This window comes from Kwoniella dejecticola, chromosome 3 (genome assembly GCF_000512565.2).
Source record: "Kwoniella dejecticola CBS 10117 chromosome 3, complete sequence".
Classification (NCBI taxonomy): domain Eukaryota; kingdom Fungi; phylum Basidiomycota; class Tremellomycetes; order Tremellales; family Cryptococcaceae; genus Kwoniella; species Kwoniella dejecticola.
The window spans coordinates 16,641-42,320 of NC_089303.1; the positions used below are offsets into that span (position 1 = coordinate 16,641).

General features: G+C 48.3%; 11 protein-coding genes across 11 annotated transcripts; 9 read left to right on the plus strand and 2 right to left on the minus strand.

Annotated features, from left to right (window-relative positions):
- Positions 1-374: 374 nt before the first annotated feature.
- On the plus strand, positions 375-1,109 carry I303_102403 (uncharacterized protein; the record flags this gene model as incomplete). Its single annotated transcript, XM_018405758.1, has 1 exon — positions 375-1,109. The coding sequence occupies one exon, from the start codon at positions 375-377 to the stop codon at positions 1,107-1,109; it is 735 nt and encodes a 244-aa protein (XP_018264252.1).
- Positions 1,110-1,972: 863 nt separating this feature from the next.
- Positions 1,973-3,937, plus strand: I303_102404 (uncharacterized protein; the record flags this gene model as incomplete). The annotated part of the gene is made up of 7 exons (XM_065968537.1): positions 1,973-2,049; positions 2,120-2,493; positions 2,577-2,836; positions 2,918-3,166; positions 3,236-3,437; positions 3,508-3,674; positions 3,743-3,937. The coding sequence occupies 7 exons, from the start codon at positions 1,973-1,975 to the stop codon at positions 3,935-3,937; spliced, it is 1,524 nt and encodes a 507-aa protein (XP_065824609.1).
- A 580-nt stretch (positions 3,938-4,517) lies between these two features.
- Positions 4,518-5,867, plus strand: I303_102405 (uncharacterized protein; the record flags this gene model as incomplete). The annotated part of the gene is made up of 5 exons (XM_018405760.1): positions 4,518-4,759; positions 4,818-5,067; positions 5,138-5,539; positions 5,603-5,675; positions 5,737-5,867. 5 exons carry the CDS (start codon positions 4,518-4,520, stop codon positions 5,865-5,867), a joined length of 1,098 nt encoding a protein of 365 aa, XP_018264254.1.
- Positions 5,868-6,243: 376 nt separating this feature from the next.
- I303_102406 (uncharacterized protein) lies at positions 6,244-7,741 on the plus strand (the record flags this gene model as incomplete). Its single annotated transcript, XM_018405761.1, has 6 exons — positions 6,244-6,319; positions 6,426-6,675; positions 6,776-6,834; positions 6,917-7,098; positions 7,248-7,341; positions 7,434-7,741. 6 exons carry the CDS (start codon positions 6,244-6,246, stop codon positions 7,739-7,741), a joined length of 969 nt encoding a protein of 322 aa, XP_018264255.1.
- Positions 7,742-8,143: 402 nt separating this feature from the next.
- I303_102407 (uncharacterized protein) lies at positions 8,144-9,893 on the plus strand (the record flags this gene model as incomplete). Its single annotated transcript, XM_018405762.1, has 10 exons — positions 8,144-8,200; positions 8,263-8,320; positions 8,372-8,403; positions 8,459-8,498; positions 8,566-8,692; positions 8,765-8,953; positions 9,029-9,095; positions 9,169-9,400; positions 9,481-9,573; positions 9,688-9,893. 10 exons carry the CDS (start codon positions 8,144-8,146, stop codon positions 9,891-9,893), a joined length of 1,101 nt encoding a protein of 366 aa, XP_018264256.1.
- A 1,066-nt stretch (positions 9,894-10,959) lies between these two features.
- I303_102408 (uncharacterized protein) lies at positions 10,960-13,029 on the plus strand (the record flags this gene model as incomplete). The annotated part of the gene is made up of 7 exons (XM_018405763.1): positions 10,960-11,256; positions 11,388-11,724; positions 11,776-11,930; positions 11,997-12,245; positions 12,335-12,479; positions 12,557-12,899; positions 12,963-13,029. The coding sequence occupies 7 exons, from the start codon at positions 10,960-10,962 to the stop codon at positions 13,027-13,029; spliced, it is 1,593 nt and encodes a 530-aa protein (XP_018264257.1).
- Positions 13,030-13,560: 531 nt separating this feature from the next.
- I303_102409 (uncharacterized protein) lies at positions 13,561-14,786 on the plus strand (the record flags this gene model as incomplete). Its single annotated transcript, XM_065968538.1, has 7 exons — positions 13,561-13,670; positions 13,818-13,834; positions 13,907-14,043; positions 14,117-14,162; positions 14,268-14,285; positions 14,355-14,457; positions 14,552-14,786. The coding sequence occupies 7 exons, from the start codon at positions 13,561-13,563 to the stop codon at positions 14,784-14,786; spliced, it is 666 nt and encodes a 221-aa protein (XP_065824610.1).
- Positions 14,787-15,422: 636 nt separating this feature from the next.
- Positions 15,423-18,879, plus strand: I303_102410 (uncharacterized protein; the record flags this gene model as incomplete). The annotated part of the gene is made up of 6 exons (XM_065968539.1): positions 15,423-15,452; positions 15,818-15,907; positions 15,974-16,037; positions 16,125-17,631; positions 17,753-18,272; positions 18,391-18,879. The coding sequence occupies 6 exons, from the start codon at positions 15,423-15,425 to the stop codon at positions 18,877-18,879; spliced, it is 2,700 nt and encodes an 899-aa protein (XP_065824611.1).
- Positions 18,880-19,916: 1,037 nt separating this feature from the next.
- I303_102411 (uncharacterized protein) lies at positions 19,917-20,291 on the minus strand (the record flags this gene model as incomplete). The annotated part of the gene is made up of 1 exon (XM_018405766.1): positions 19,917-20,291. The coding sequence occupies one exon, from the start codon at positions 20,289-20,291 to the stop codon at positions 19,917-19,919; it is 375 nt and encodes a 124-aa protein (XP_018264260.1).
- A 620-nt stretch (positions 20,292-20,911) lies between these two features.
- Positions 20,912-22,962, minus strand: I303_102412 (uncharacterized protein; the record flags this gene model as incomplete). The annotated part of the gene is made up of 4 exons (XM_065968540.1): positions 20,912-21,034; positions 21,167-21,662; positions 21,771-21,819; positions 21,912-22,962. 4 exons carry the CDS (start codon positions 22,960-22,962, stop codon positions 20,912-20,914), a joined length of 1,719 nt encoding a protein of 572 aa, XP_065824612.1.
- Positions 22,963-23,489: 527 nt separating this feature from the next.
- I303_102413 (uncharacterized protein) lies at positions 23,490-24,857 on the plus strand (the record flags this gene model as incomplete). Its single annotated transcript, XM_065968541.1, has 3 exons — positions 23,490-23,498; positions 23,835-23,913; positions 24,661-24,857. 3 exons carry the CDS (start codon positions 23,490-23,492, stop codon positions 24,855-24,857), a joined length of 285 nt encoding a protein of 94 aa, XP_065824613.1.
- Positions 24,858-25,680: the final 823 nt, after the last annotated feature.

Sequence of the window (25,680 nt, forward strand, 5' to 3'; positions counted from 1 at the left end):
TGCAAGGACGTTAATCTACAGTTCGCATTGGCTCCCTTCGGCGATGCGCGGTAGTCGCATGAATTGACCGCATGACCGCTGCGCATGTTTGGAGATAAGCGCACGGGATGTCAGAATTGCGCATAAGTGCGCATGACAAGCGCAAGGATCCGGACATTCTTGGCTTTATTCATCTAATAGCGGAATGACTAGAAATGAACGCTTATCACTGTTAAATGTCTCATGGTGTTCTTGCTTGAGACTTATCGTCGAACCCAATCAACCTCTCGTGAATGTCCGTGAGCGAGAAAATCGTTTAAAGGTAACCGTCAATCAGCTAATAAGGCAATGCCTGTCAGACATCGAGAAGTGCATTCTCTTCCACCCGCTAGACAATGGCTTTGATAGATATCGACAGGATCGTCCCTCGGCTGGCTGTCAGAAAAGGTATCGCCTGGGGTACCGATGCACCGACCGAGGACTCCGACGTCTTACATATCTGCTTGCCCAGTGGTCACTTCACCGACATCCGATTCCCTATAAGCGGTAAGAATGGGTGTGGTCCCCTGTGGACGTTTGCGGGTCATTCCACTTTCAGAAAGATACCGGCACTTGCGCCTTCCGATATTGCAATACACCAAGGATGGTATCAGATAGTACGCGGCCAATTCGCACATCCTATCGATTCCACCGGAAACTTTGTCGACGACTATCATTCTGACATCGTCGATCTCTCAAGCGGGAATGGCGATCAGATGGAGACTGGTATGCTGGGCAACCCCGATACAGGCGCATTCATCCATTATAAGGAGTACTGGACATTGAAGCAAGCCATATCATATCCTTGCGTCAGAGCTGTATTCGAGAAGGAAGGCGATGGTCACGGATTACTAAAGGGTCAAATGATCAGAGTCGGCGAGACAATACAAGGAGTAAGACAGGTCAAGGAGAAGGAATGCGAGGCAGGCCAGTGGACTTTAGTGAAGGAAGACTGGCAGATCGATCCGAGGAGCGTTGATACCGCTGCAGCATCGTTCCCTCACCATTGGTTATCTCAAGAGCGTAGAGTAGGGGACAAGATTGAGCATGCCGGAAGGCAATGGAGAGTTGTAGAGGCAGTAAGCGGATAGACCAAGTCAAAGTACATCTTCAATGCCGAAAGCGAAGAGTAATTATCTTACGATTGTTGTACTGTTTTTTGCGAGCTGTAGTATGACAATGCAGGAGGATCCTTTTCCTTGCCTCTGCACGCTCTTAGCCGGGCCATGGGAACGAGCTAGGTCCAGTGAATTCAGGATACCTCAATCTGGTTTACGTTGACCAACAAGCAGTGTTGATCCGCTTATGCGCCAGAAGCATTTAGATTCCGTCCTTGGAACCGCTGGGCGCGAATTCAACAAGCGGTTCGTAGTTTATTCTGCGTTCACCTTCTTATCTCTCCGTTGCGCAAATATCAGATTTCTACGATGGCTGTCGACGCCAGCAGTACCTCTGCAAGTCCCCAGCTGGAGGACAGTGATGTCCCGTCGGTCTCAGTCCCTCACAATCCCCGCAAGAGGCGGATGAAATTCGCCAGGTCTAAAAGTGGTTGTGCGTCATGTAAAAAACAGAAGAAGAAGGCAAGCTTGGCTGTTCGATTTCGGTTTGATGCCTATTCTGATAGAATGAATCGTTAGTGCGATCAACAACGGCCCCAATGTACACGATGTATCGAAAAGACGAGGAGATGCGTCTATAAGGTGGATGAGGAGTCAAACAACAATTTGCCTAGGATTCGGGACAAGTCCCCTACTGCCCTAGAGAGAGAGTATGTCGCGGACTCAATTAGACAGCTTCAACTCACTGATATGCTGACCTTCGTTACCCCATTAGTGCACCCTCTGCCCCATCTGTCGACTCGTCCGCCCCTGCGCCATTGACTGCCAGCCTCAACGACGCGACATCTTCTTTAGGCGGTCTAATTGACTGGAGTCAATTGACGTTCCCAGACCCGATGCCTGTACCACACAATCATCAACCAATCTCCTCCCCTCTTTCAACCATGCACACTGGACCTGTTCTCAGCGCAGAGTACGTTCATATACCCTGATTTGCAACAATATTGCATGTATTGATACGTTGATCTCCCTGTCCAATCCAGGAATGACCCGCTGTTACAAACGTTGTTCGCGCCAGACCACTCATCCAGTTCCCTCGGTAACAATCCATTGATACCTAATCCTCAACAATTCATGACCACAGACCCCTTCATAAAAGCGCTATTCGGCACCGACTTCATTTTACCAATTGACCTCCATTCACCAAACAACACGCTAGAACAAACCCATTCGAATGAGTATCAACCGCAAGGCGCATTGATATCCCTTCCTCTCGACCAGTCCTCTTCCATATGGACATCTTTTGCAGAAGGAGACAATTGGATGACAAGAGAACCAGATGAGGGTGAGGATGAGCCTCTTTTAGAGTACTTCATGAAAATTGCTTCGACCACGGTGGTTGTCCGGGGATCGCCTAGTAAGTCTTCAAAGTTGCCGCATCTCTTCCATTATTTTGACTAATTTGCTCAACTTTTCTCTATCGTTTCGCCTTCAATGCAGCTCCCACAGGGAAGTTCTTCACGGACCTTGCTGAAATGGCATCGACAAACAGTCACTCTGCCTTGATGCATGCAGTCTTGTGTGTTAGCGCACAACATCTGGCCAATTGGTCGCAAAAGGCGGGTGATGTAGCGAAAGCAGTAACTTTCGGAGACAGTGCTTGTAGACACAAGCTCGAAGCGATTAGTCTTCTTAGGAGATCCAATGATGAGACAGACGGACTTTCTCCTGCGGTTATGGTGATGTTGAATCTTTCTGCTGTGAGCAACCTTTCTTCTACTGATTATCCAATACCATATGATATGCCGAGTGCGACAAACTAACCCATTTTGCTCCTCTAGCTACTCAAAGGGGAATCCGATATTATACCATCCTTTCTCAATCGGACAACATACCTACTGGGCAAAGTACAAAAGCCATCATCATACTCGTTCCTTCCATCGATAGCGGCCGTCCATGCCGCACATGTGGGGTTCTACTCTTTGAGTTTAGCGGAACAAACGGACGTGACAGATTTGTTCAAATCCTGGGATGATTCATCTAATTGGCAACAGCAAGCTGAAGATGTTTGTGTGTTCATGTTCGGCGTGGTACGTCGCATCTAGCACTGTTCAATGTCTTGATATGACAGACTGTTGACTTCTCGTCCTCCGGCACAGCACAAAAATCTCTTTCTCTTGCTTCTCCGGGTGAACCAAATGGCATTGCAGGCTGCCAGTCTGACTCGAACAGCTGAGATTTCGCCTTCGAATATGAACATGAATATGGCCCAGCTGGAACTCGAGGCTGAAGCTTCAGATATCAGAACTGAGTTGCGGAATGACGTCCTGTTTGAAGCGAAATACAAAATAGGGACATCTGGTAAGTCTTGCTTTCCGATTTGATGTCCCGGCATGCGTGATTTGACTGACGCCGATCGCGGTCCTTGTAGGTATAGGTAACGAGTTTTATCGACTTGCTGTCATTATTATCATCCTTACCAGTGTCTTCTTGATTCCATCCGGACATTCTCGTTTGCATCGTTGCGTCGATGATTTACTGAAGATTAGTCAAGGATATTCCCTCGGTATGGAAATAGGGTTATGCTGGCCATTAATTGTAAGTTGTCCGCAAACTAGGAATCCCAGAATTGCAGCATCAGGCAGCGAGCTAAAACGATGTGACAGATCGTTGCAAGCGAAGCTGGCAGTCATCAGCGGTCAGGATGTATATCTCTCATTCAGAAGTTCCAGTGGAAAGGCTCGTCTGGGCCGCAGTGGGTAGAAACGGTTGTCACAGAAGTATGGAAAGCAAGAGATGCCGTTGAAATCAAGACTTGGCGGGATATAGTCGTTGCAGCAGGGAGTCCTCTGATCATCTAAGAAATGTCGTGCTTTCCGGATCGTTGTATCTTCCTATAGATTTGATCTAAAACAAGATGCTGTAACGGCTGAGAATGTTCGGCTGGCCCGGCAAGCGGCGCACATCGCGTCAAGAGAGCCAAAGTGCACTTGGATCAATCGGCAATCGTACATTCTACTTCAGCGTCATCAATCGCGCAATCTGATCGTCACGACATCTTATCACGCACACTCAACCAAAGATAGCGCTAATCATTCCAGATATCGAGCAAATATTCCAGATCCTGCTCAACTAATCTCACCATACTTGACCATATCTAGGGTCATTGACGCAATCAGCCACCCATGTTATGGGGATCGCGGAGCCTTCCGCAAGGGTAGTCGGCGATCTAGTCTTCTCTTTCCCTGTTCTGGTTAGATCATCGCTGGCGTGATCAATCACAACATCGGAAACCCGACATGATTGCAAAACATCATCCTGTTTGTCAAGTGTCATGACCTGCTTCAATTCGTATATATCAGCAGCGCAATTCGTAATTCAGTCACAAGATGTCACTCCACCATTCATCAGCAACTATCTACTCGATCTTGAAACAGCATAATGCCTATCGCAGTCCAAGAAACGCAACAACAAAATCCGGTTGAAGCTATCAAAGCTGCTTTGACCAATGTCACCGTCAGTGAAGCGCAAGAGGCTTTTGACTTGCGGGGCTACTCTCATTTCGACGCAACACCTAGTATCGGTACCGAGTTCCGGGCTTACTCGCCGGATGGCAAACCGACACTGTCTATCAGAGACATCTTGGGAAATGCAGACCGAGAGAAAGCTTTGGGTCGGCTGGTGTGAGTCTGAGAATTGTAATGTCGAGGCTGTTCAACCGCTGACACGTATACTTCTCAGCTCGGAAAGAGGAGTTGTGTTCTTCAGAGATGCAGTCCTCACACCTGACGAACAATTGAAGCTAGTAGACGCTCTCGGAAAGCATGGAGGCAAACCATCGTCCAGCGGGCTTCATGTCCATCCTCTAACAATGGGCGGCAGCGAATTCGGTGATGAAGTCAGCGTCATCTCCAATCAATTCGTGTTCGACAATAAATACAAGAGAGATGATTTCACTGTGCTGAAGAGGAGGTTCCACGCTGATCTTTGGGTAAGCCTTCTCTGTCCATCGCTGACCATTGCTTTCCGAAAGCAACACTGACCAGTATATGGTTTCGCAGCACTCTGATATAACCTTCGAACCAGTTCCATCAGATTATGCGTCCCTTCAAATCCGCCAGCTGCCCAAAGTCGGAGGTGACACCCTCTGGGCATCGGCATATGAAGCCTATGATCGGCTTTCGCCTACCTATAAGACTCTCTTAGAAGGCTTGACTGCAACTCATACCGGACAGGGATTTATAGATATTGCTAAGAGGAACAACGCTACTTTCCGTGAACCCAGAGGATCACCTGAGAACGTGGGACAGAGCTTGTCCACCGTCCATCCTGTCATTCGAACCAACCCCGTGACTGGCTGGAAAGGTCTTTTCGTAAACAGAGGCTTTACCAAGAGGATAAATGAATTGACGCAACATGAATCCGACAACTTGCTCGACTTTTTGTTCGAACATATCTCAGCAGTGAGTTTCTCCACCAGCTACGTCGGACACATGGATAACAAGCTTACAAACACCACTCATCAGAATCACGATTTCCAAGTTCGATTCAGATGGGAGGAGAACAGCTTAGCTATATGGGACAACCGATCAACATTCCGTGAGTGATACTTCTTGCGCCCATCGGGATTGCCTCTGATGATCTGACACTGCAATCACAGACTCTGCTACAGAAGATCTTGACGGTGATGAGAGGGTCGGCACTCGATCGGTCAGCTTGGGCGAGAAGCCTTACCTTGATCCCAAATCAACAGGTCGTAGGGAAGCACTGCTGCAGAAGCAAGGTCAATAATCCTCGGGGGAGACACTTGACCGCGGCATATTTTGTTTTAGGAAGACATCGTTGTATCAATCATGAAACGCCGCTAGATTGAAGCAGGCCCATAAGCAAATGAATGCATGTATATGTCCAGAAGACGGGAGGGAAGCGATGTTTTGAACGTTATTTCGATTCTCGGACCTGACCCGAAAGGATGTGAAATTGCCCCATCTATAATTGTCTCACTTGTCCGAAGCTAAATGACGGACATTCACAGGCATAAGAGTGACTACCTCTATGCCAACCGTATGCAACATCTGCACATCTTCTTTTGCGAGCCTAGCTACTACTCAACGATCGCACCCATCATATCATATCTCTTACATCGACTGGTAGTCTCGCGCACAGCATGAACTTCGCCTACACCAATCAAGCTAGGAGGTCGTCCAAGACCAAGTTACCTAGCAGTGGTAAATATGTGGCCTGTGAGTCGATAGGTTTGCTGTTGTCCCGTCTCATCGTCAGATGATGGGTGATGAATAGCTCAAACGGGGCGTTCATGCTGAACGATGTATGGTGATAAACTCGCAGACAGGACTAAAGGTAACCCAAGACCCAGCGTCGGCGTGTTAGACCCTTCCTCAACAACCGTTACTCCCCTTCGTTTCCCTGACAACTCGCCAGTCCGATCAATCCATCATCTGATCGAGGAATGGGACAAAGTCAACGAGACTCTGATACCTGGTACCCCTGTGGAGAATGTTAGCGATGTCGTGATTCTGGCGCCGCTGAGAGGAAGGGATGTGGTTTGCGTGGGAAAGAACTACAAAGAGCATGCAGAGTGAGTGAGAATCTTCCAAGCACATCGTCCCACCCCTCTTGTAAAGCGAGTTCATTCGTCTAATCAGCATTCGCTGATCTTTGATACCTGTCGGACACAGAGAGTTTCACTCTAGCGGCTACGATGCCAGTGACAACAAAGCTCAACCGGACTTTCCTGGTAAGTCAACCTTTTATGCTGCCTGTCATCGTGCTACTCTCCACTATGTGCTTGATGAATCGTGTTGATTTGTCTTGGGTAGTAATATTCACGAAGAGAGCGTCGTCCATCATCGGCAACGGTGCTCACATTTACCCTCATCCGGAAGTCACACAATCGGTAGACTATGAAGGTGAACTGGCGATCATCATAGGAAAAGGTGGTATCGGGATCAAGAAGGAGGATGCTTGGAATCACGTATGGGGTGCGACGATTGTCAATGATGTGAGTCGTGAAGACTCATCGACTCTTTCTGATGAGAGACCTCTTTCCCTCGAGTTGTACTCCCAGCCTGCCGCCATCATATCATATCACGCTCATCTGGCCCTAAACTCACGCTTGAACTTTCTTTGGCTGATGTACGAGGACAAAAGGTTACAGCGCGTGAGAGACAGAAGAATCACAAACAATTCTATATCGGCAAATCGCTTGATACTTTCTGTCCTATGGGACCATGGGCGGTCCACAGTGAGTAGACCCAACCCTGAATCCTCCAAGTCCAAGAATGACTGCTGAGTCTTGGCCAAATCATGTGTTAATCGTTTATTCAACTCCGATAGAATCCGCGCTCGACTTCAAGGACATGCACCTCACCACCAGATTGAACGGGAACATCGTCCAATCCCAAAGCACCTCTGAGCTCATCTTCGATATCCCTACTCTGATCGAAACTTGCTCGATGGGTATCACACTGCAACCCGGGGATGTCATAGCAACGGGTACCCCGGCGGGTGTATGCCTGTCGACCGGCGTGTTCCTCAAGGACGGAGATGTGGTGGAGATCGAGGTCACTGGGATCGGAAAGCTAAAGAACAAGGTCGTCGACCGAGGTAGAGCACCGGAATGTGTTCCTGTCAGGACAGCATAGACTAGCTCACAATAAGAAGACGTTCGGATGCGTGAGACTGGCGACTGACCCTACAATAGTTTGTTTATGGAGGGAGGAATAAGCGGAAGGAGCACGATATCCCAGTCGTCACCAGTATATTCAGAAAACATTCTGCAGCCAGACATATATCATATCAGTTCGAAAGCCGTCTAATGGCTTCGCATGAGCACTCTCTGCCTCTGCCGTGCATGCATAGGAGCAATGTATGAAACAGCGAGTGAATGAGAAATGGGGATTGTGCAGGCAGTTGAAGTGATATTATGTAAACAACGAGACACTCCCGGATGTCACGATCGCGCAATAAGTCGACATCGTCATTGTCATTATCAACTTGTTCTTTCACTTTCTATCTTTGTGATTGTCCAACTGAAATCATCCAAAATGGCTACCGCTGCTAGATTCCTCTCTTCGGCTCGCTTGGCTCGACCAACCTTGTCGGTGAGTACTGCACTTGCTTCCAGGTCGATTCATGCTGATCTGCTCCCCAATATATTTCTTAGGCCAACGTAGCTCGTCAATCTAGAACATATGCTACCGGCCCCGCTGCAGGTGGACCAAGTGAGTACACGCTTCGTGATGGAGATGACTTTGGCTGACCCTCTCTCGTAGACTATGGCTTGATCCTCTCTCTTGCTGGTGTCGTGAGTCAACGATACAGTATATCTGGGTACAGGGTTACTAACCTTACTATCACAGACTGGAATTGGAGCATACGCCTACCTCCAATACAACCCTGGTGAATTTCCAATCGTCAAGCATTCTGTTGACTTGTATCACGGACTAACTAGCAATTCAATTCATAGCCGCTAAAGCCGAAATATCTGCCAAGGCTCATGAGCTGGAAGCCAAGGCAGAACGAAAGGTCAAGGGAGTCCAATCAGAAGTAGATGCAGCCGATCAAGGAACGGGCTCTTATGCTGCGTTGATCAAGTGAGTCTGGATGTTGATTAATCCTCTCCGAATAGCTTGAACGCCGTTAGACTGACTTGCTTTCTATAAAAGGGACTCATGGACCCCTTTCACTCTGACCAAAGTGGCCCCTTACAACCACAACTCCTCAATCTACACCTTCTCCTTCGGCGAAGATGGTCAAGATAAGGTGTCAGGTGCTGAGGTGGCCAGTGCTTTGTTAGTCAGATCTCTACAAGGTGAAGGTGAGGTCAAGGATGATAAGGGCAAGCCCGTCATCAGGTGAGTCGCGATGATCCACTGCGATCCTGTCTCCCATATGTCCTTGGTGCAACATGCTCATCAAACTGTCCACAGACCATACACACCTGTCTCTTCCAACGAGCAGAAGGGGTCCATTGATTTGTTGATCAAAGAGTACAAGGTGAGTTTCTTTCTGAAATTTGTTCATCTAACGGATACGGTAGGACCGCTTACAACGCATGGCATTGCTTCAGGACGGTAAACTCACCCCATTCATCTCTTCCCTTCAACCCGGTCAACAACTCCTTTTCAAAGGCCCAATCTTGAAGTTCAAATACGAGCCCAACCAATTCGATAGAGGTCTAGCAGTTGCCGGTGGAAGTGGTATCACCCCTATGTACCAGCTTATCACCCACTCCTTGAACATCCCTGACGACAAGACCAAGTGGACTTTGGTATTCTCCAATGTGACCGAGAAGGATATCTGTGAGTGATGCAGATCACTCCAGTCACTTTTTCGCATCCATAGGGGGAGGTTGCTGACATGACGCCGCGATCTCTTTCAGTGCTGCGAAAAGAGTGGGACAACCTTGCCAAACAACACCCTGATAGACTCGAGGTGAAATACGTTCTCGACAAGGCTCCTTGGGGCTGGAAGGGTGGGTCACATTGCCTTGTTTCTCTTTGGCCATCGGCTCTCGCCTTCCGGGCGTTTCCTTCATGTTCGGTCTCAAGAGCCAGCTGGCCTGACTGACTTCGTCGTGCTTGTGTAGGTGAGACCGGCTTCGTGACTGCCGCTACCATCTCTAAATTGTTCCCACGATCCGCCGATTCCAGCGAAAAGGTCAGAGCTTTCGTATGTGGTCCGCCTCCTCAAGTGAAGTCGCTCGCTGGACCCAAGGATGGACCTAGACAAGGTGAATTGCAAGGAGCTTTCAAGGAGTTGGGCTACACCGCCGAGGAGGTCTTCAAATTCTAGATGGAAAAGGGATACCCCCATGGGAGATGAGAGGAGTAGGCGATATTGTAGGTGGATAGAAGACGATTAGAATCAAAATAGATGCAGTCGCCTCAATGCGAGTCACTCAATGACCTTCCCTGGACTCTGATTCAGTCATTCATGACCATACTGGAGACGCTTTCTCAGCTCGTTAAGCATACAAATAGCAGGATCTCAACTTACTGCTCAGCCAACTGCGTTCTGACACGGCTCAAGGTCTGGACTCAGTCATTGTCATTCCTCTCTGCATCACGGCTCAGACTAAACGGCGAGATTTCGTGGCCCTGACCAATGTGTATAGCTTGCATGACACCTCACAAGACCTTCCCTCCCATTCGACCTACCATGGGATCGTTGATGCGAGGAAAGCACGGAAATCACCTTGCAGCTTGTTGGGCTTCGGTCAGGACAAGGAGACCGAGTGGAATGAGCGTTACCGCAAATGCAGCAATCGCTTCACCCCGGTCGAGAACATGCATGCTGACGTACAGCGGATGCATGTTTCGGTCGACTTGAGCATGTCCCCCTTCGTCATGTATATGTGGATATCTCATGGCTTTTCCAAGGTAAAGTGCCCGTCCGTTTAAACCGGAAAATCACCACGTCAAAATCTCGTAAAAATCCAAATGAGACCGCATGCTACTCGCCTTCGCTTGAAAATTAACCTTCATCCTATGGACAACATTCCACCATTCACCGCTGCGTCTGACCCCCTCACTCCTTATCGCGCTAAACATCATTATCATTGGCACCCTGAACACTTCGTTACCAAGTCGCCTGACAGGCTGGGAAGAGCTATTTTTAGCTTGCAGCCGTCTGTCAAGTCTCCCTTCATCATGATGGTCCCATATGGTTCACCGGCTTATCACCAATTTTTGGAGCTGTCTGCTTATCGGCCATATCCCTAGCATAATGCTCGTGCACAAGGGAGTGCCAAGAAGTCATTTATATATGCACTCAAACATGCGTTGGTCGATTCACACGGTCTTGACGAGAACGATCTTGACACAGCTGAGTAACGAAGGAAGGTGATTGAACAACCAGTATGGCCAATCTCAGCAATCCAGAATGGGACGAGAAGAACAACTATGCGACCACCGGCAGAGCAGATGATCTGAATTACAACACTCGTCCGATTATCGACGAAGAAGTAGCCCTAGGTGAGGATGAAGTTGCTCACAAGAATCCTATCTTTCGAAAATTAGGCGGACTGTTCAATAAAGGTGTGGAAGCTAGAGGGATAGAACGAGTGCCGGAAGATGAAAGAGATGGGAAACATACCATTGGATTACTGCTGCTCTGGTGGAGTGTGAATATGGTGGTGTCTACTCTGCCCATAGGTGTGAGTGACTGCATGCTCTTTCGGTCTTCCCTTACAATCATACCTGTGCTACCACATTCATCAACGCCCCGTCTTGCTTGTCAATCTTGTACGATACTCGTTGCTGACATCATGACATCCAATCCTAATAGCTGCTCGCTCAAGCTTACTACACACTCACTTTCCACTCCGCCGTCGCTGCGATCGTAACTTTCACCGCCCTCGGAGCAGCGTTTACTGCTTTCATCGCAACGTTGGGACCCAAGACCGGTTTGCGAACCATGGTGATCACTCGATACTCGGTCGGATATGTCGGAGCAACCATCTTCTCATTCCTCAACATCCTCACACAGCTGGGGTTCAGTGTCACAGCAATCATCTTAGGAGGCCAGACTCTCACCAATGTGTCGAACGACAAATTGCCTTTGGAAGCATCTATAGTCATCGTTGGATTCATGGCTTTAGTCTTGTGTTTCGTAGGCTACGAAGGTGAGCAATAAATTTCTATTCGAAGTCACAGGGTATTGATCATGCTCGTAGCGATGCACTACTGGGAACGATATGCTTGGATCGTCCTCTTCATCTTCTACTGCTGTATGTGGGGACTTGCTGGTCACAAAGGGTTTGATATGGGCGCGCAACAGGCTTTGCAAGATACTGGAAAATCGTATGCTGGAGATTTCTTGTCGTTTGGAGTAAGTGACTTTCGAGTGAGACTCAGTCAATCCGCTCAATGTGCTAACAAGCGATATGATGGATAGGGCATCGTTTTTTCTTCGGCGTCAGGATGGGCACCCGTTGCGGCCGATTTCAACTGTCGACTCCCGTCAAACATCAGACCTTGGAAGGTTTTCTTGCTTACCTGGTTCGGACTGATGGTACCCTTACTCTTCGTGGAGATCCTCAGTGCAGCCCTCATGAATGTGCCCGCCTATGCTCAGGCCTTCGAAGAGGGAGATGCTGGAGGTGTATTGGCTGCTGTCTTCGAGCCATGGGGCGGGGGAGGAAAAGTAAGCCCGAACGTCTTGCTTTCTTGACAGATCAACCTATTATCTTACCTGTCGTTCATCTCAAGGAACTTATGCTGACTGTCTCCCAGTTCATCCTCGTTGTCTTCGCTTTTAGCATCATCTCCAACTGTATCCCCAATACATATTCCGCCGCCCTGTCCTGCCAGTGTCTCTTGCCAGCTTTCCAGAAGATTCCTCGAGCCCTGTGGACGATTCTAGTTTTCGTAATCTACAGTACGTTCTCGTTTTTGCTGGTTGTTCCCACTGCCATCAGACTCTATGTGTCCGTCGCTGACTTCTTTCCACATTAGCTGTCGCCGCCGTGGCAGGTCGAGAACACTTCTCCGAAATCCTATCGAACTTCTTAGCCATCTTAGGATACTGGGTCGCTTTCTTCGTGGTGGTCGTGTTCGAGGAGCACTACATCTTCCGACACTGGTTCCATACAAAAGGCATCGACTCGTCCGGTCCTGCTCGAGGCTACGACTTAACAGCATACGACAACTGGCGACGATTACCAATTGGAGCAGCTGGAATTTTTGCGTGCTGTTGTGGGGCCGGAGCAGCGATAGTGTCCATGGCTCAAGTGTGGTATATTGGTCCATTGGGAGCAGTGTTTGGAGAGTTCGGTGGGGATCTAGGTTTCGAGATGAGGTGAGTGACGTACAATGCTAGCAGTATACACGTCCTCAATCGGATGCTGATATCTCGCATCAGTGCCGCTCTCACTGCTATCGTCTATCCGCCTCTGCGATATCTCGAATACCGCCTGATTGGAAGATGATCTTCACAATGATTCACTGCTCCATCGGCTCAGCCATATGAGATTCGATGCCCATGTATCGTGTATGCATTATGTCCATTTCCAGCCTACAGAGCGGTATAACCTCGTTGTCCCAAGATTCCTGTCAGTCTAAGATGGGTTTCAGACTGGGCTACAAACCCAGGACGACCCATTACTTCTCCTTGCTCGCTCTAATCGGAGTCACTCCCTCATGATCCCAGTCTACATGACAGGCTCTGCCGACGGTCGAATCCGTAAAGTACAGTCGTTTCCTGTCATCTGATGTACTGCCAAATATGCAGTTCGTGAGACTCGCCCCAGTTCTTCGGGAGGGACGATGCGAGCAACAGGTATTCCGTGTCTGCTGACAACGAAGATCGAGAGGAGGGATGGATGACAGATGAATAAGTTGCCCTCGGCGTCGAGTGTCAATCCGTCTGGTCCGGCTATACCGAATCATTGGACTGAGCAGCGAGCATGCAGTCAATTTTTTAGCCTGAACAAAGTTGAACTGTCTGTAAGGTCTGGTGAATGGACAACGCGGCGCCTTACAAAATCTTGAGATTTCCAAACTCCCCCCTCCCTTGTGTGAAAGGGTATTCCTACCTGGCCAACCCTGTCAGAGGAAGAACGAGAGTTCTGTGAGTACAGCTGCATTGGTCTCAACTCAGCTCGCGCAGCCGCAGCCTAATGCGACTGTCTGCTGCAGTGATGTATGAGAGATCCTTGGATTATGCTCAAGAACACCACAAGATCAATTGAAAGTATGCCTTAGGCTGCACTTACAGATGGCAGCAGATCATTCGTGAGCATCTCGTTATCCCGACTGCGCTTGAAGTTCTTCTTGATGCTTATTCCGATCTTCCTCGCTTGATAGCCGCTCTGATGAACATGTGCCAGCAAATAACGGGAGCCGCTCTCTCCGCTTACCTGCCTACTTTTACCAGCGAAAACGGCTTCAAGGGTGCTACTGCTCAGATTGCCACGCTAGCGCCATACGGTTCAGCTGCTGTCGTAAGTGGGTACCCACCCGTGGTGAAGCAAGGCCCCAAAGCTCGGCTCTTATGCTATGACTGCCACACCTCAGGTCATGATCATCTTCTCCTACTTCTCTGATCGAATGAAGAATCGAAGTCTATGGACACAAGCTGGATGAGCTCTGGAGATCTTAGCCTTCGACATATACCTTGGAGCTCCTAGCACTGCTCATAAAGCTCGATTCGCTGCACTCGTCTTAGCCGGAGTTGGACATTACGGTGGGTATTTCTGCACTGCCATGGACGGTTTATTCGATTCTGTTGACTGACATGGGGCCTTCCTCCTAGTCTGTACACCTCTGATCGTGACATGGCAAGCTCATAATGCCGGAAACGAATCAAGAAGAGCCGTAGCTGTTCCGGGTGCCGTATCACTCGCTCAAGCCGTCGCGTGAGTGTCTTCACGTGATTCCGCAGCTTATGGGCATGTGTTTATTCCCCGCTGGGCGTTTGCTGAAATGGGGAGGCTTGTTGTATATTTGTAGCGTCGGATCTGGTTATCTTTTCCCTTCCACCGATTCCCCGAAATATACCATGGGATCTGCTGTCATCCTGGCCTTATCCTGTGCAGGCGCTGGATTTACCGGGCTTTATCAATTCCTCGTATGGCGAGAGAATAGGAAACGAGATGAGCGAGAAGGAGGACCGCCCGCTCCCGACTTCAAGCCTGACACGGCTACTTATGCGGACGATGCGCCCGGATTCCGGTACCTAGGATAAATGAGGAAACAACGACGATGCCTGTTCAGCGAGGGTACATAGATCAGTAATTGACCATCTGGAAGGCAGTACAATGGCAAGGTATTGGATTATCATCTCAATCGATATTGGGAAATAGTATTTGGGAGACAAAAAATTACCCTTAGGCTGTGGAAATCTGGTCCACTGGAATAATTATACATGTATCGCTGAAAGTCCCGTCCCTCAGGGTCAACTCGACTACCTCCAGCTCTGATACTGATGACCATCAAGACTGGGTTGGTAGGACAGGTTGAAATATTGGTTCAACAACTCCAGACATGCAGCGTAATGGCCAAGCGGTGTTTAAGATATCATAAACAGACTCAGACCGCTGAATGTGAGATATAAGGAAGGTCATTAGCATTTACTAAGCTTGGTTAAGTTAGCGGCATCAAAATCATTACGAATTATATCGTAATGCAGGAATCAGTTCAGGCACCATTCACCATTCGATCATCCTCATCATCCTCAAACTTGTAAAACAGCTACTCGTATGTATCGCAACCCCAGACTACCACTCATGTCGCCAGCTAGACTATCACAGAATTCAATGAGCGTCATGGCCCTTGTCATGGTGGTCGCTGACTTCCTGAAGATGCTGCAATCTTGGACGGTATGGCCGCTCCCCCCTTCCCCCCTTTGCAGGTCCGAGCAAAGGAACATCGAGTGTCAACATGTGAACCGAAGTTAGATCGAGTTGAATGATCATCTACATCAGATGATATCGTACAGGGCATTTCTTAACGAGCTTGGCATCATGGACTCCATATCCTTGAGTACTATCTCCTTCATTCTCATCAATTGTGCGACTTCTATCGATTGGTAGCAATTGCATGATTCGACAACTTCAGTCTCAACACCGTTAGCTGTGTCTCGTTTGAGCGTTTGAGCAAAAGTACACTGAACGTATCGCCAGATGTCGTTCATTCACTTGAATTGTCGGATACGCCGACTATTCGATAAAAAGATATCTTGCGATGACCCACACGCTGACTCGATCACCGTGTTAGATAAGACTATTGGTGGAAAGGCAACTCGCCGAGAGAGGAGGTACAGCCCCCAATGGACAGGTATTAGCAGATTGGCAAACGTATCTCTCGGTGAGGATCATCGTCTCCCATCGATTATGATCACTCGAGATCAAACTAAAGCTGACTCAAATCTAGTATGTCACTACGATCAATGATACGCCTTATACCGTTACTACCATCGCCAATCTGCCGTTGACTTGTGAGTACACTATGCCCACTATGCTTTATGCTCTTGTTCCTTCATTGGGATCGCTGACTCTAAGTCGCTCCGTGTTTTCCCTCACAGACTACGGGCCATCGATACCCCTTGGTGACGGCTGGACGTATGGCGGACTCACCTCTCCTACTGGTACGGACCAACTTATACCTCCTATGACCAGCTCAGCGGATCAGATCGAAACTACCTCAATGCCTACTACCCTTGAGCCCGGTCCATCTATTCCTGCTTCGAGCGACACATCTTCCTCTCCGGCTTCATATATCGTCACCTCTAGCCGTTCTTCTTCTTCGGCACCATCACTCACTACTGTTTCTTCATCCGCGGCCTTACCTGCCTTAAGCTCGTCCGGTCCCGCCCTCACACCCTCAGCCTCGAATCCGAGCTCAGCTTTCATGCCCAACACAATCAACGATAATCCCACCTCCTTTCCTGCGCCCTCTCCTACCCCTACCACTTCTGAAGGTGATAACAGCACTCTTCTCGCTTCTTTACTCGGTGCCCTGATCCCACTGATCGTTACGATCTTAGTACTTCTCATCTTCTTTTGTGTCTACCAGAAGAATCGACATTCGCGAGATTCGAGGTTTTTCGGTTTATTCTCCACTTCCCGATGGTCTTCTATTCGGCCTGATGCCGGTGGGGCTGCAACATCTAGAAAGGGCAAATCGAGAGAAATTGGGAATGAGAATCCGCCCAATGTGGATGACGATGAGCAAGGAGATGGGGATAGGATTAAATCACCTAATGAGAAGTCAGCTTTGTTACCTGGTTGGACGGCTCAACATCATCGACTCAACTCGGATTCGTCTGAGCATGCTCGGGAAGTGATCATAGAGACGAACGATGAGTTGCGAGATCTGCCAAAGAAGAAAACGTTACTACAAAGGTTGAATGCCAGTATAGGTCTCGGACTAGGACGATCCATATCTTCTGGAAATTCAAAGGCGAAGTTGACTGGTCTGAACGGGGAGAAAAGGATAGTCAGTGGAAATACCCTGGAAAAGGGTCAAGGAAATAGACAAGGGGGAAGTAGAAGGATATTGTCCCCGTCAGCAATGGTCTCTGCTGCGACAGCTGGCATGGTTGGAATGGGCGTGGGTACCGATAAGAAAGATAAGCGCAGGACCGCCCAAACTTCCTCGACTGGAACATACGAGAGAGTCTTAGACGATGATCAGCTTTTCTTCTCTGTACCGAGACCCAATAGAAGTTCAGAAGAATCAAGAGGGACAGGAAGCGCTACTGGAGAACCATCGATACCTCATTCACCCTACACCCATCAAGGACTAACGCCACCAGCTGAGATTCGGAACATGGCTTCTGGCTCCTTTAGTATCGGTATACCCTACACTCCCAATACCGAGGCACACGATGTATCGATGGACTTGAGTGAGATGGGAGCTGGGGCTGAACAGAGAAGGACAAGGTGGTCTGAAGATGGAGAACGAATCAGATTCCCTGCTCCGCCAGGAGATGGTCTGGGGCTGTACGATGATGGCACCTTCGGACGACCGCCTAGGATCGGTGATCAGACGCAGACGAGGAGAGAAAGTTATATGAGTGTAGAGACGGAGTGAGTGGGTCTCCTGATTATCCCTGAAGAACTCCTGTGCAAATAAGATCTCTTTACCCCATCTAGCTCGTCGCGTCACACAGCTTACTCGAATGAGGGCTGACCATCTGGACGATTACAGATACTATTCGGCGCCTTCGCACTCATCGTCATCGCATATACCCTCAGCCGGCGTTCCCATACCGAGAGATGCGGAAAATTATCGACATGTATCTGTATCTGCTTTTGGATCTCATCCTTCAACACCTACTCGTCCTACCCGATTCTCTCAACCTGGATCGACATCGTCTTTTCAGCCGCAGCGAGATCCAAGTCCCGTCAGATTGATCTCGCCCCTTGCGTCTCCTCACAAGGATCAAATGCCTCGCCCCGATCAGAGCCAATCTCAACCTCAAGCTCAACCTCCTCGACGACCTGTTTCGGGTATTGGAACTACTTTCCATTCTATCAGAAATCTGTTCTCCTCAACGCCTTCTACTACGCCTGAGCTTACACCTGTTTATAATGTACAGGATACCGGTAGCAGTGATAAAGACAGGAGAAGGAGTTATGTAGGCCAGCCTATTGTTGGAGAGAGATTGAGAGGAGTTCCCAGGAGTATTGGGGATTTCGGAGAACCGCTGAAGAAGGGTGCATTGGTTGTGAGTGTTCCGGAATCGAAACCGTTTCGTCCTCACGTCTTTAATCTACGACATCAACCGATAATCCCAAGACATTCTAGCTAACTCACGGTATGGTTTGCGATGTGCGATGTGATAGGCTCCCGCTTTGGTCTCTCCTCGACCATCCCATTCGTCAGAAAGAGCCTCATTACACCTCTCAATCCCGACGTCGCAATATCATTCTCACTCTTCACACACGACCTCCGGCTCGTCGAACGACGCCACGACTGCTTCGCATGAGCCTGCATTGCGAGGGAAGAGAAGTAAAGGGACTCTACTGCGAGCGAGCAAGATTGGTGAATTGCATAGACCACATGCTACGCCGATCCAGATCCATAATCGTCCTGCATTCAGACCAGAAGATGAAGGTGGACCGTCGACTTTGGGAAGGCAGCAAAGATCTGTCCATGTTGCGAATGAAGACACGGAAAGAGAACGGGAATGGGAGTGGGAAGGGGAAGAAGATATAGATGAGTTCTTAGCTGAAGGCGAGGAATTACCGCCTCTCACACCTGATAGGAATGGGATGAGGGATAAGGGTCTGAGAGATAGTTGGATGGGAAGATGGTCTGGATCGTCTCCGTGAATGAATTATAGTGAATTGAATTTACTGATGCTTACTTGCTTGTTGATACCTCACCAATGGACTATGGAAATGCTTGTTTAATGGATTATATACTCTTCAACATGCTACATGCAGTATATCCGCAGCCGAGACTGTTTGCTTCGCTATCAACAAGGCTATTACTCGATCCGCTGATTACTCTTCCCTGCGAGTATTCCGCCGATAACTTCTCTGCCATTCACTGATGGCGTTCTGCGGGCATGATCGTGATGGCAGGAAGTGAGCGGATCTCATGCGCAGAACCGCTCTGCTCCGAGAACAAGGCCAAGTCAGCGAAGAACAACAATTGATGTACCCCATAGACTGCACTCACCACCACAGACCTCGCAATATTCTCTTTCCGCCCCGTCGCCGTGTACCCATGTGATGTGGTCTAACCATTGGAACCCGTTTTTCACGTTTAATGCTTTTTCGCGGATGTCCCGATCGTTTTCCAAAATCGACTTGACAGTCTCTACCGCCTTTGTTATCTGCTTTTCCGTGGTCTGGTTCTTTTTCACGATGCCCGGAAGGACAATACGAACGTTTGGTAAGAGAGATTTGTCATCATCCGCATCGGTCGAACGCTTGAGCAGCGATTTCTTTCCAAGGTAAGACTTAGAGCTACAGTACAGGAAGTTTTTCAGACCATAGTCTCGGTACAAGTATCCAGCGCCGTTGTCGAATCGCGCTTGGCCGATGGTCAGGCTGTTGTCCCGATATGGATATTCAACTTTAAGCCTCCACTCGACATTGTGTGCGTTCAAGACCAAGCCATCCCATTCGATTATATGTTCGATGATTTCGTTATAGTAGAGCGTTTTGTCAGACGTGGTTTCTTCCGAGAGCTCGACTTGACTAATGCATACTTTCAGTGGTTCATAGTAGTGAAAGAGCTGTGTGATGAAAATGTAAAATGCCGCTATGTGAAAGCCCGTAATCTTCAGCTCGAGTGACCGTTCGACCTGAGACCCATCAGAGCTAGCGAAAGCCGCCTCCAATCTCCAGGACAGGTTGGCTTAATAACACTGTTCCCAGAAATCCTCGGGTTCCAGTTCGACCTCGGTCAAGGTGAGGAGTTTCGTGTATTGAACATTGCGTAGTCTCCGGGCGTATCCCGTCGACTCGATCGATGACAGTTCACAGGTGGACGAGGTGTATTTGTCGATGAATTTGAGATGCTTGACCAGTGCGACGTGGGATATGATCAGTCGTTTGTATAGGTAGGGGGTGGCGAGTTCATAATGGTATTTGGAGGTTTGGCGAAACGCAGCCAGAGCTCCGAGCTGACGAGAGATTTGGAGTCCATCGAGTATGTGAGTCACGATCTCCAAGGGAAGTTGGGCGAAGGTGGTCTTAGTCAACATCTTGAGGTCTTTGCTCTCCCGGTGCATCGTTACTGGATGATAACGAGTAGTCATAGACCTACGCCGGACTGTGTTTGAGCTGGACCACGAGTCCTCTGCTGAGCGATCAGCCATGGAGTAGTGAAAGAAGAGGGTATCAAGATGAAAGTAATCTCACCTTCGTGATACTCGCAAGAATATCAAAGTATGCTCCTGTTTTTGCGGGAAGAGGGACTTCGAGATCCAGCGTTATGCTACTATCTTACTGACCAGGAGTATTGACTGACCTGACGCCAGAAGCTGTAATCTAGAAGTAACGAAGGAAGGAAGAAGAAAGAAGTAAGAAGAGGAGGATTGCAATGGAACATAGACCATTTCATTCAAATACACATTGATATTGTATACCGTCATACGTGCAGCACACCGCACAGACCGCTAGAATGTATCGCCCAACAATCAAGTCGATTGAGTACATTCTTCCACAACATATGCGAGTACATGGACAACATGATACTGACTGGTGAGAACATGCTGATGCAACGGCTCATTACGATTTGGGCGGATATGAGATGAAAGACGAGAAAAGAAGACGTTAAGAATCTTCAGTATCACGATCAAGACGATATCAGGCGCGCAAGGTGCAATTCTTCCAACCGATTAATCGCACCTTATATTACTTTCTTCCTCTTGTGGCTGTTTGTATGAGTCGACAACCTAGCTTGAAGAGGTATGATCCCTCCTATATTTGTCCCTGGCGGACCATATCCCCCGGGCAGATTATTTCGACATATCTAATCCATTCACCCATCTGTAAGTCAGCTCTGCAAGAGAATCATCACGCTACATTTCACCACACATGAAATGTCTTTCGAGGTTGACAGTTATACGGTATGTTGGTCCTGACTGCTTCTAAGATGACTTACAGGACATTCGCCTTCGACAACCCAAGAGTCCTCCAACCTCCATAACCCCTTCAACTTCTCTTCCACTTTGATATCATCCAATTTCGGGACTTGCAACTCCTTGATCGTATTCCATTCCTGCTGATCCACATTCTGCTTCACCAATTGTTTTTCGCATTCCAAATCGAGATGATGCTGATAATACTGCTGAAGCAATTCTTTGGTCCATTTAGCCGGGCCGATCCCGTGTAGAGATACTAGGTGAGCTGATCTTTTGAACTCTGTATTTTGAGCAATACCGATACCGCCGTTGGCGCCGTTGCCGACGTCTTGATTGGGCCCGGTGTTACCCCTTCCTCTGGTTGATCTTCCTCGATTGGCATTTCCGCCTGCTGATCCCCTCGCACCGTATCGCCCTCCACCGCGGTGAGGGTGTTGATCCGGATAAGGATTTGGATTACGACCTATTGCGGCGAGTAAGGAGGAGTGAAGACATTGTGCGCAAAGGATGTGACCGCTATTCGGAAAAGAAACCGGTCAGTTGCAGCTCATTTCGGGAAGGCAAGGGTCGGAGAACAATGCATAGACTACGCGAAGAAGATGTCATAGAAGGATGACTACTTACCACGGCGTCATTACAGCTTGACTTGGTGGACAGAAACAAACGGGACAAGCTGTATCGCGCAAACTATCAGCTATACATTCCGAATGATGATCTGCGGCGGCAGGCGTATGCATAAGCACAAAGTGGAAATGATGGACTCACTGTAGCCTCCGGCCAATGTATGCTCTTCATCAATCTCTTCCTGTTCACTAGCCACTAATTCCCTATCAAATGCGTCCAATATCTCTTCCTCATCGCTGCTACCCTTCCTCCTCCTCTTTTGAGCAACGTGAATGATCTGTATGGACTCGTCTCCTGCTTCTGCGGTATTGTCGACTTGGTTATCCCCTGATTCTTCCGACGACTCGATCTCTATCGGAGATACCACTGCTCTGCCTTTTCCCTTTTCAGCTGCAGTATACCTCCTCTCGCTCAACGGTTTCTCTTCCTCAATGAGAGCAGACGAACTGGACGATGAAGGTGAATGATTTCTTGTGCTCCGCTTCATCAGACGCTGGGGTATCATTGTATCGGCAGGAAGATCGTTCTGAGACGAAATTGTATTCCGTTGTGGGTTTGAAGACGCTTCGTAAGCATCCATGACATCAATCATTGATTGACCTGGTCTATGAGGTATCGAGATGCGCGGTGCGGTCGAAGTAGCATGAGCAGGAGGATGATGATAATTTGGATTGCGGATACGGATCGTTGTAGTCGGTGCTGTTGTCGGACTTAATGATTGATGCTGAAGCTGAGAAGGAGGTGATGGTGGAGGAGTCAAACTACTTTCTCTTGAATTTGAAGTAGAAGCTGCGTTGGAAGGTACATAGCTCCCACCGTCGGATTCACTAAATACACTGACAGAGCCTAAGCTCTCTCTTCGAAGTATATTTGACCCAGACATATTATTGGCGTTCACATTCCTTCCTGCGTTGGCGTTGGCGTGGACATTGGTAGGTAAATTCCTATTTCGACTTGAGGCGCTTCTGATAGACGTTGAAGAAGAAGAAGAAACGCTGGTCCCTCTTCTACCTCGTACCGATGAAGACAATGATCTTGCGGATGAAAGTGTACTCGTACTACCGTCTCGTAGCCTACGACGAGGGGCGATTTGTACGTCGGCAAGGGTGGGTCGTGGTCGTAAGTCTGATTCTGGTGAATTGCTGTTACGAGTTATTGATCGATTTCTTGTGGATCGAAGTGGAGGTCGCATCACTTGACTGGATACGGTCACTGAAATCCTGATATGGGACTGATTCTCTTGATTCTGCCTCGAAATTTTCTGGTGAGAGCTGCGAGGGGACTGAGGAAAGAGTGGGGAGGAGGGGGAAGGAAAGGGGTGGGAAGAGATATGAAGGGAGTAGCCAGGTGAATAAGCAGGTTATATAGTAAGAAGATGATAAAAGTATGAAGATGTATGTATCAAATATAACCTAAACATCTGGGTTCGTGCGTCACAGCAGTAATATATTAGGCACGTGAACATAGCTATAAAACAATACGGTGGCAATTAATAGGCACGCCATGAATTTGCCATGCGGATCCGGTGTGGTCTTTGTTTCTTTGTCCTTCTTTTTCATCGCTGTCATTATCACCATTAATTGTATCAATTCGATTATACATCCAAATAATCAGTCAAACGACAAGAACAAAAGCCGCATCAAGCTTGACATTATCGAGCGGCAATACTGGACGAGCGACTAACGAAACTCCGACTGACCAAGCAGCGAGCTATACATAATGCCTAAGGTATGTCATACCTACCCCTCGAGCTGCCGGCCTGAGATAGCTGACATTTTATCATTTGCCATTCATGACGTATAGAATAAGGGAAAGGTATGTTTACATATCTTGAGGGAATCGTAAAGGAAGAGCATAACGCTGATACCATAATACTCTTTTTTGCTCCTCTTCACCGATTGTGCTCATCTGATTCTGGCATTCCTCACTTGCTCGCTCAATCCTGGTCCACCATTATAACCGTCCTTCACGTTCCTCCTTACCGCATGCGAAATCATACTCTTATTCCGCCACCCACATCTGCCTTCGATGGTTTATTCGTTCCGATGATCTTCGACACAATAGGGCGGTAAGAACAACAGAAGGGGAAAGAAGGAAGATGGAGAGAACAAGCGAGAATTGATCTTCAAAGAAGATGGGCAAGGTGAGTCATCTGTTTCGGATACAGTCATATCGGTGTAAGGGAAAAGTTGTAACATCATACTGACTCTCACCACCTGCTCCTTACTCTCACTTAGAATACGCACAAGTCGTCAAGATGCTGGGTAACGGTCGACTGGAAGCCAAATGTCTCGATGGCGAGACTCGATTAGCTCAAATCAGAGGACAAATGAGGAAGAAGGTGGGTCGAAGTTCCTCTCGCCATCTGCAGCGTAAACACGGCATCATCTGTCTCTGTATCTGTAGACCTTTAGTTCTTCAGTCCCCGCACGATATTCACTGAAATACCTCTGAGCAAAATTGGAAAGAGAAGCTGATTATACAATATGACATTTGCGTAGGTGTGGATCTTGGTCGGAGATATCATCCTCCTTTCTCTGCGAGATTTCCAAGACGACCGAGCGGATGTGATCCACAAATACACGGCGGACGAAGCACGTAATCTGAAGACGTACGGCGAGTTGAAAGACTTCACGCTGGTAGAGAACGCCGAAGCGGGAAGCGAGGAGGAAGAGGAAGGTATCGAATTTGAGGAAGCTGATATTGATGATATCTGTGAGTGGTCATTTCGCTTCTGCTGCGGTTCTTGCACATTGGCAAATAGTCTTATAAACAGTAATCCACCGTGTCATTCAATTTTCCCGTCTGACCGTCTCTCACGGTCCATGGCAATAGAGCAAGTGGACTAAATGCTGACTCTGATGTCATATCGTTACTATCGTTATCGCAGAAAATAATCAACTTGTATCGACCTCGAATCGATCTCGATCTTCAGTCTCCTCGTATCTCGTACCCGTATTCGCATTTCTCATGACTCGTGTCGATCATGCGCATGTATCATCTTTAATCGCATTGCATTGCATTGATTACACTTACACCTTGCTTTGGCGCGTGGATGTGGTATTCCCTACTTTCACGAGCTTATAGCTTATAGCCCTCGCCGGTATGACCAGTGTTTGCTATTCTCTTCTCCTAGCATCGTTTATGGTGAATCGCTTCACTCCTAAGAAGTGACCCCGCAGAGATTAAATCAATCCCGGATCAGGATGTAGCTCTCACAGCACGGGTCGAGCTTTCACGTTCCGCCCGTAGCCCCTCCAATAAGCTCTTACATGAAATCTGATGACCTCGATTCTATGTTTTCTACGCTGACTCTCGCTCGCTTTTACACCCACACAAAGACATCGAGGGGAATGCATCCCCTTTCCATTCTGCTCTGCTCTGATAAGCTATCTCCCTTATCGTGTTATCTTTCTTTTCAGTGAATTGTCATCATTTCATTTCACTTCTCAAAATTGATGATCCGCCCGTAAATCACCTCACACCTCACGGCCGGGCCTCGCGACCTGATGCCCGGGAAGGGAGAAGCGTTTCTGTCATGTGTATTTATTTACTGCTTCTAGACATGACGTGCCATATCGTTACTATGTCTGTTGGGTGACAAGGGCGCACTTCGAATTAGAGCGCATTGACCGTGTATAGTCTTCAATCGCGAGTCGTTTGTATTTGTTTGGATCGGTGTCGTCGTCATTACCGCCCCAACTAGTGGATGGGTCGAGGAAGCCCTTTGCCTTGCCTTATGTTTCATTATGAAGATTCGCTCGTCTATCATTCCTCATCCATCGTTCATCGTTCTCTCTTCGCCGCCCGTCAAGCTCTACTGCATTGACACCAACCCATAAATCAATGTTCTAAACCAGGGGCAGCAGTCAATTGTCACACGGCGAACTTTTTCCGAATCTGAACGAAC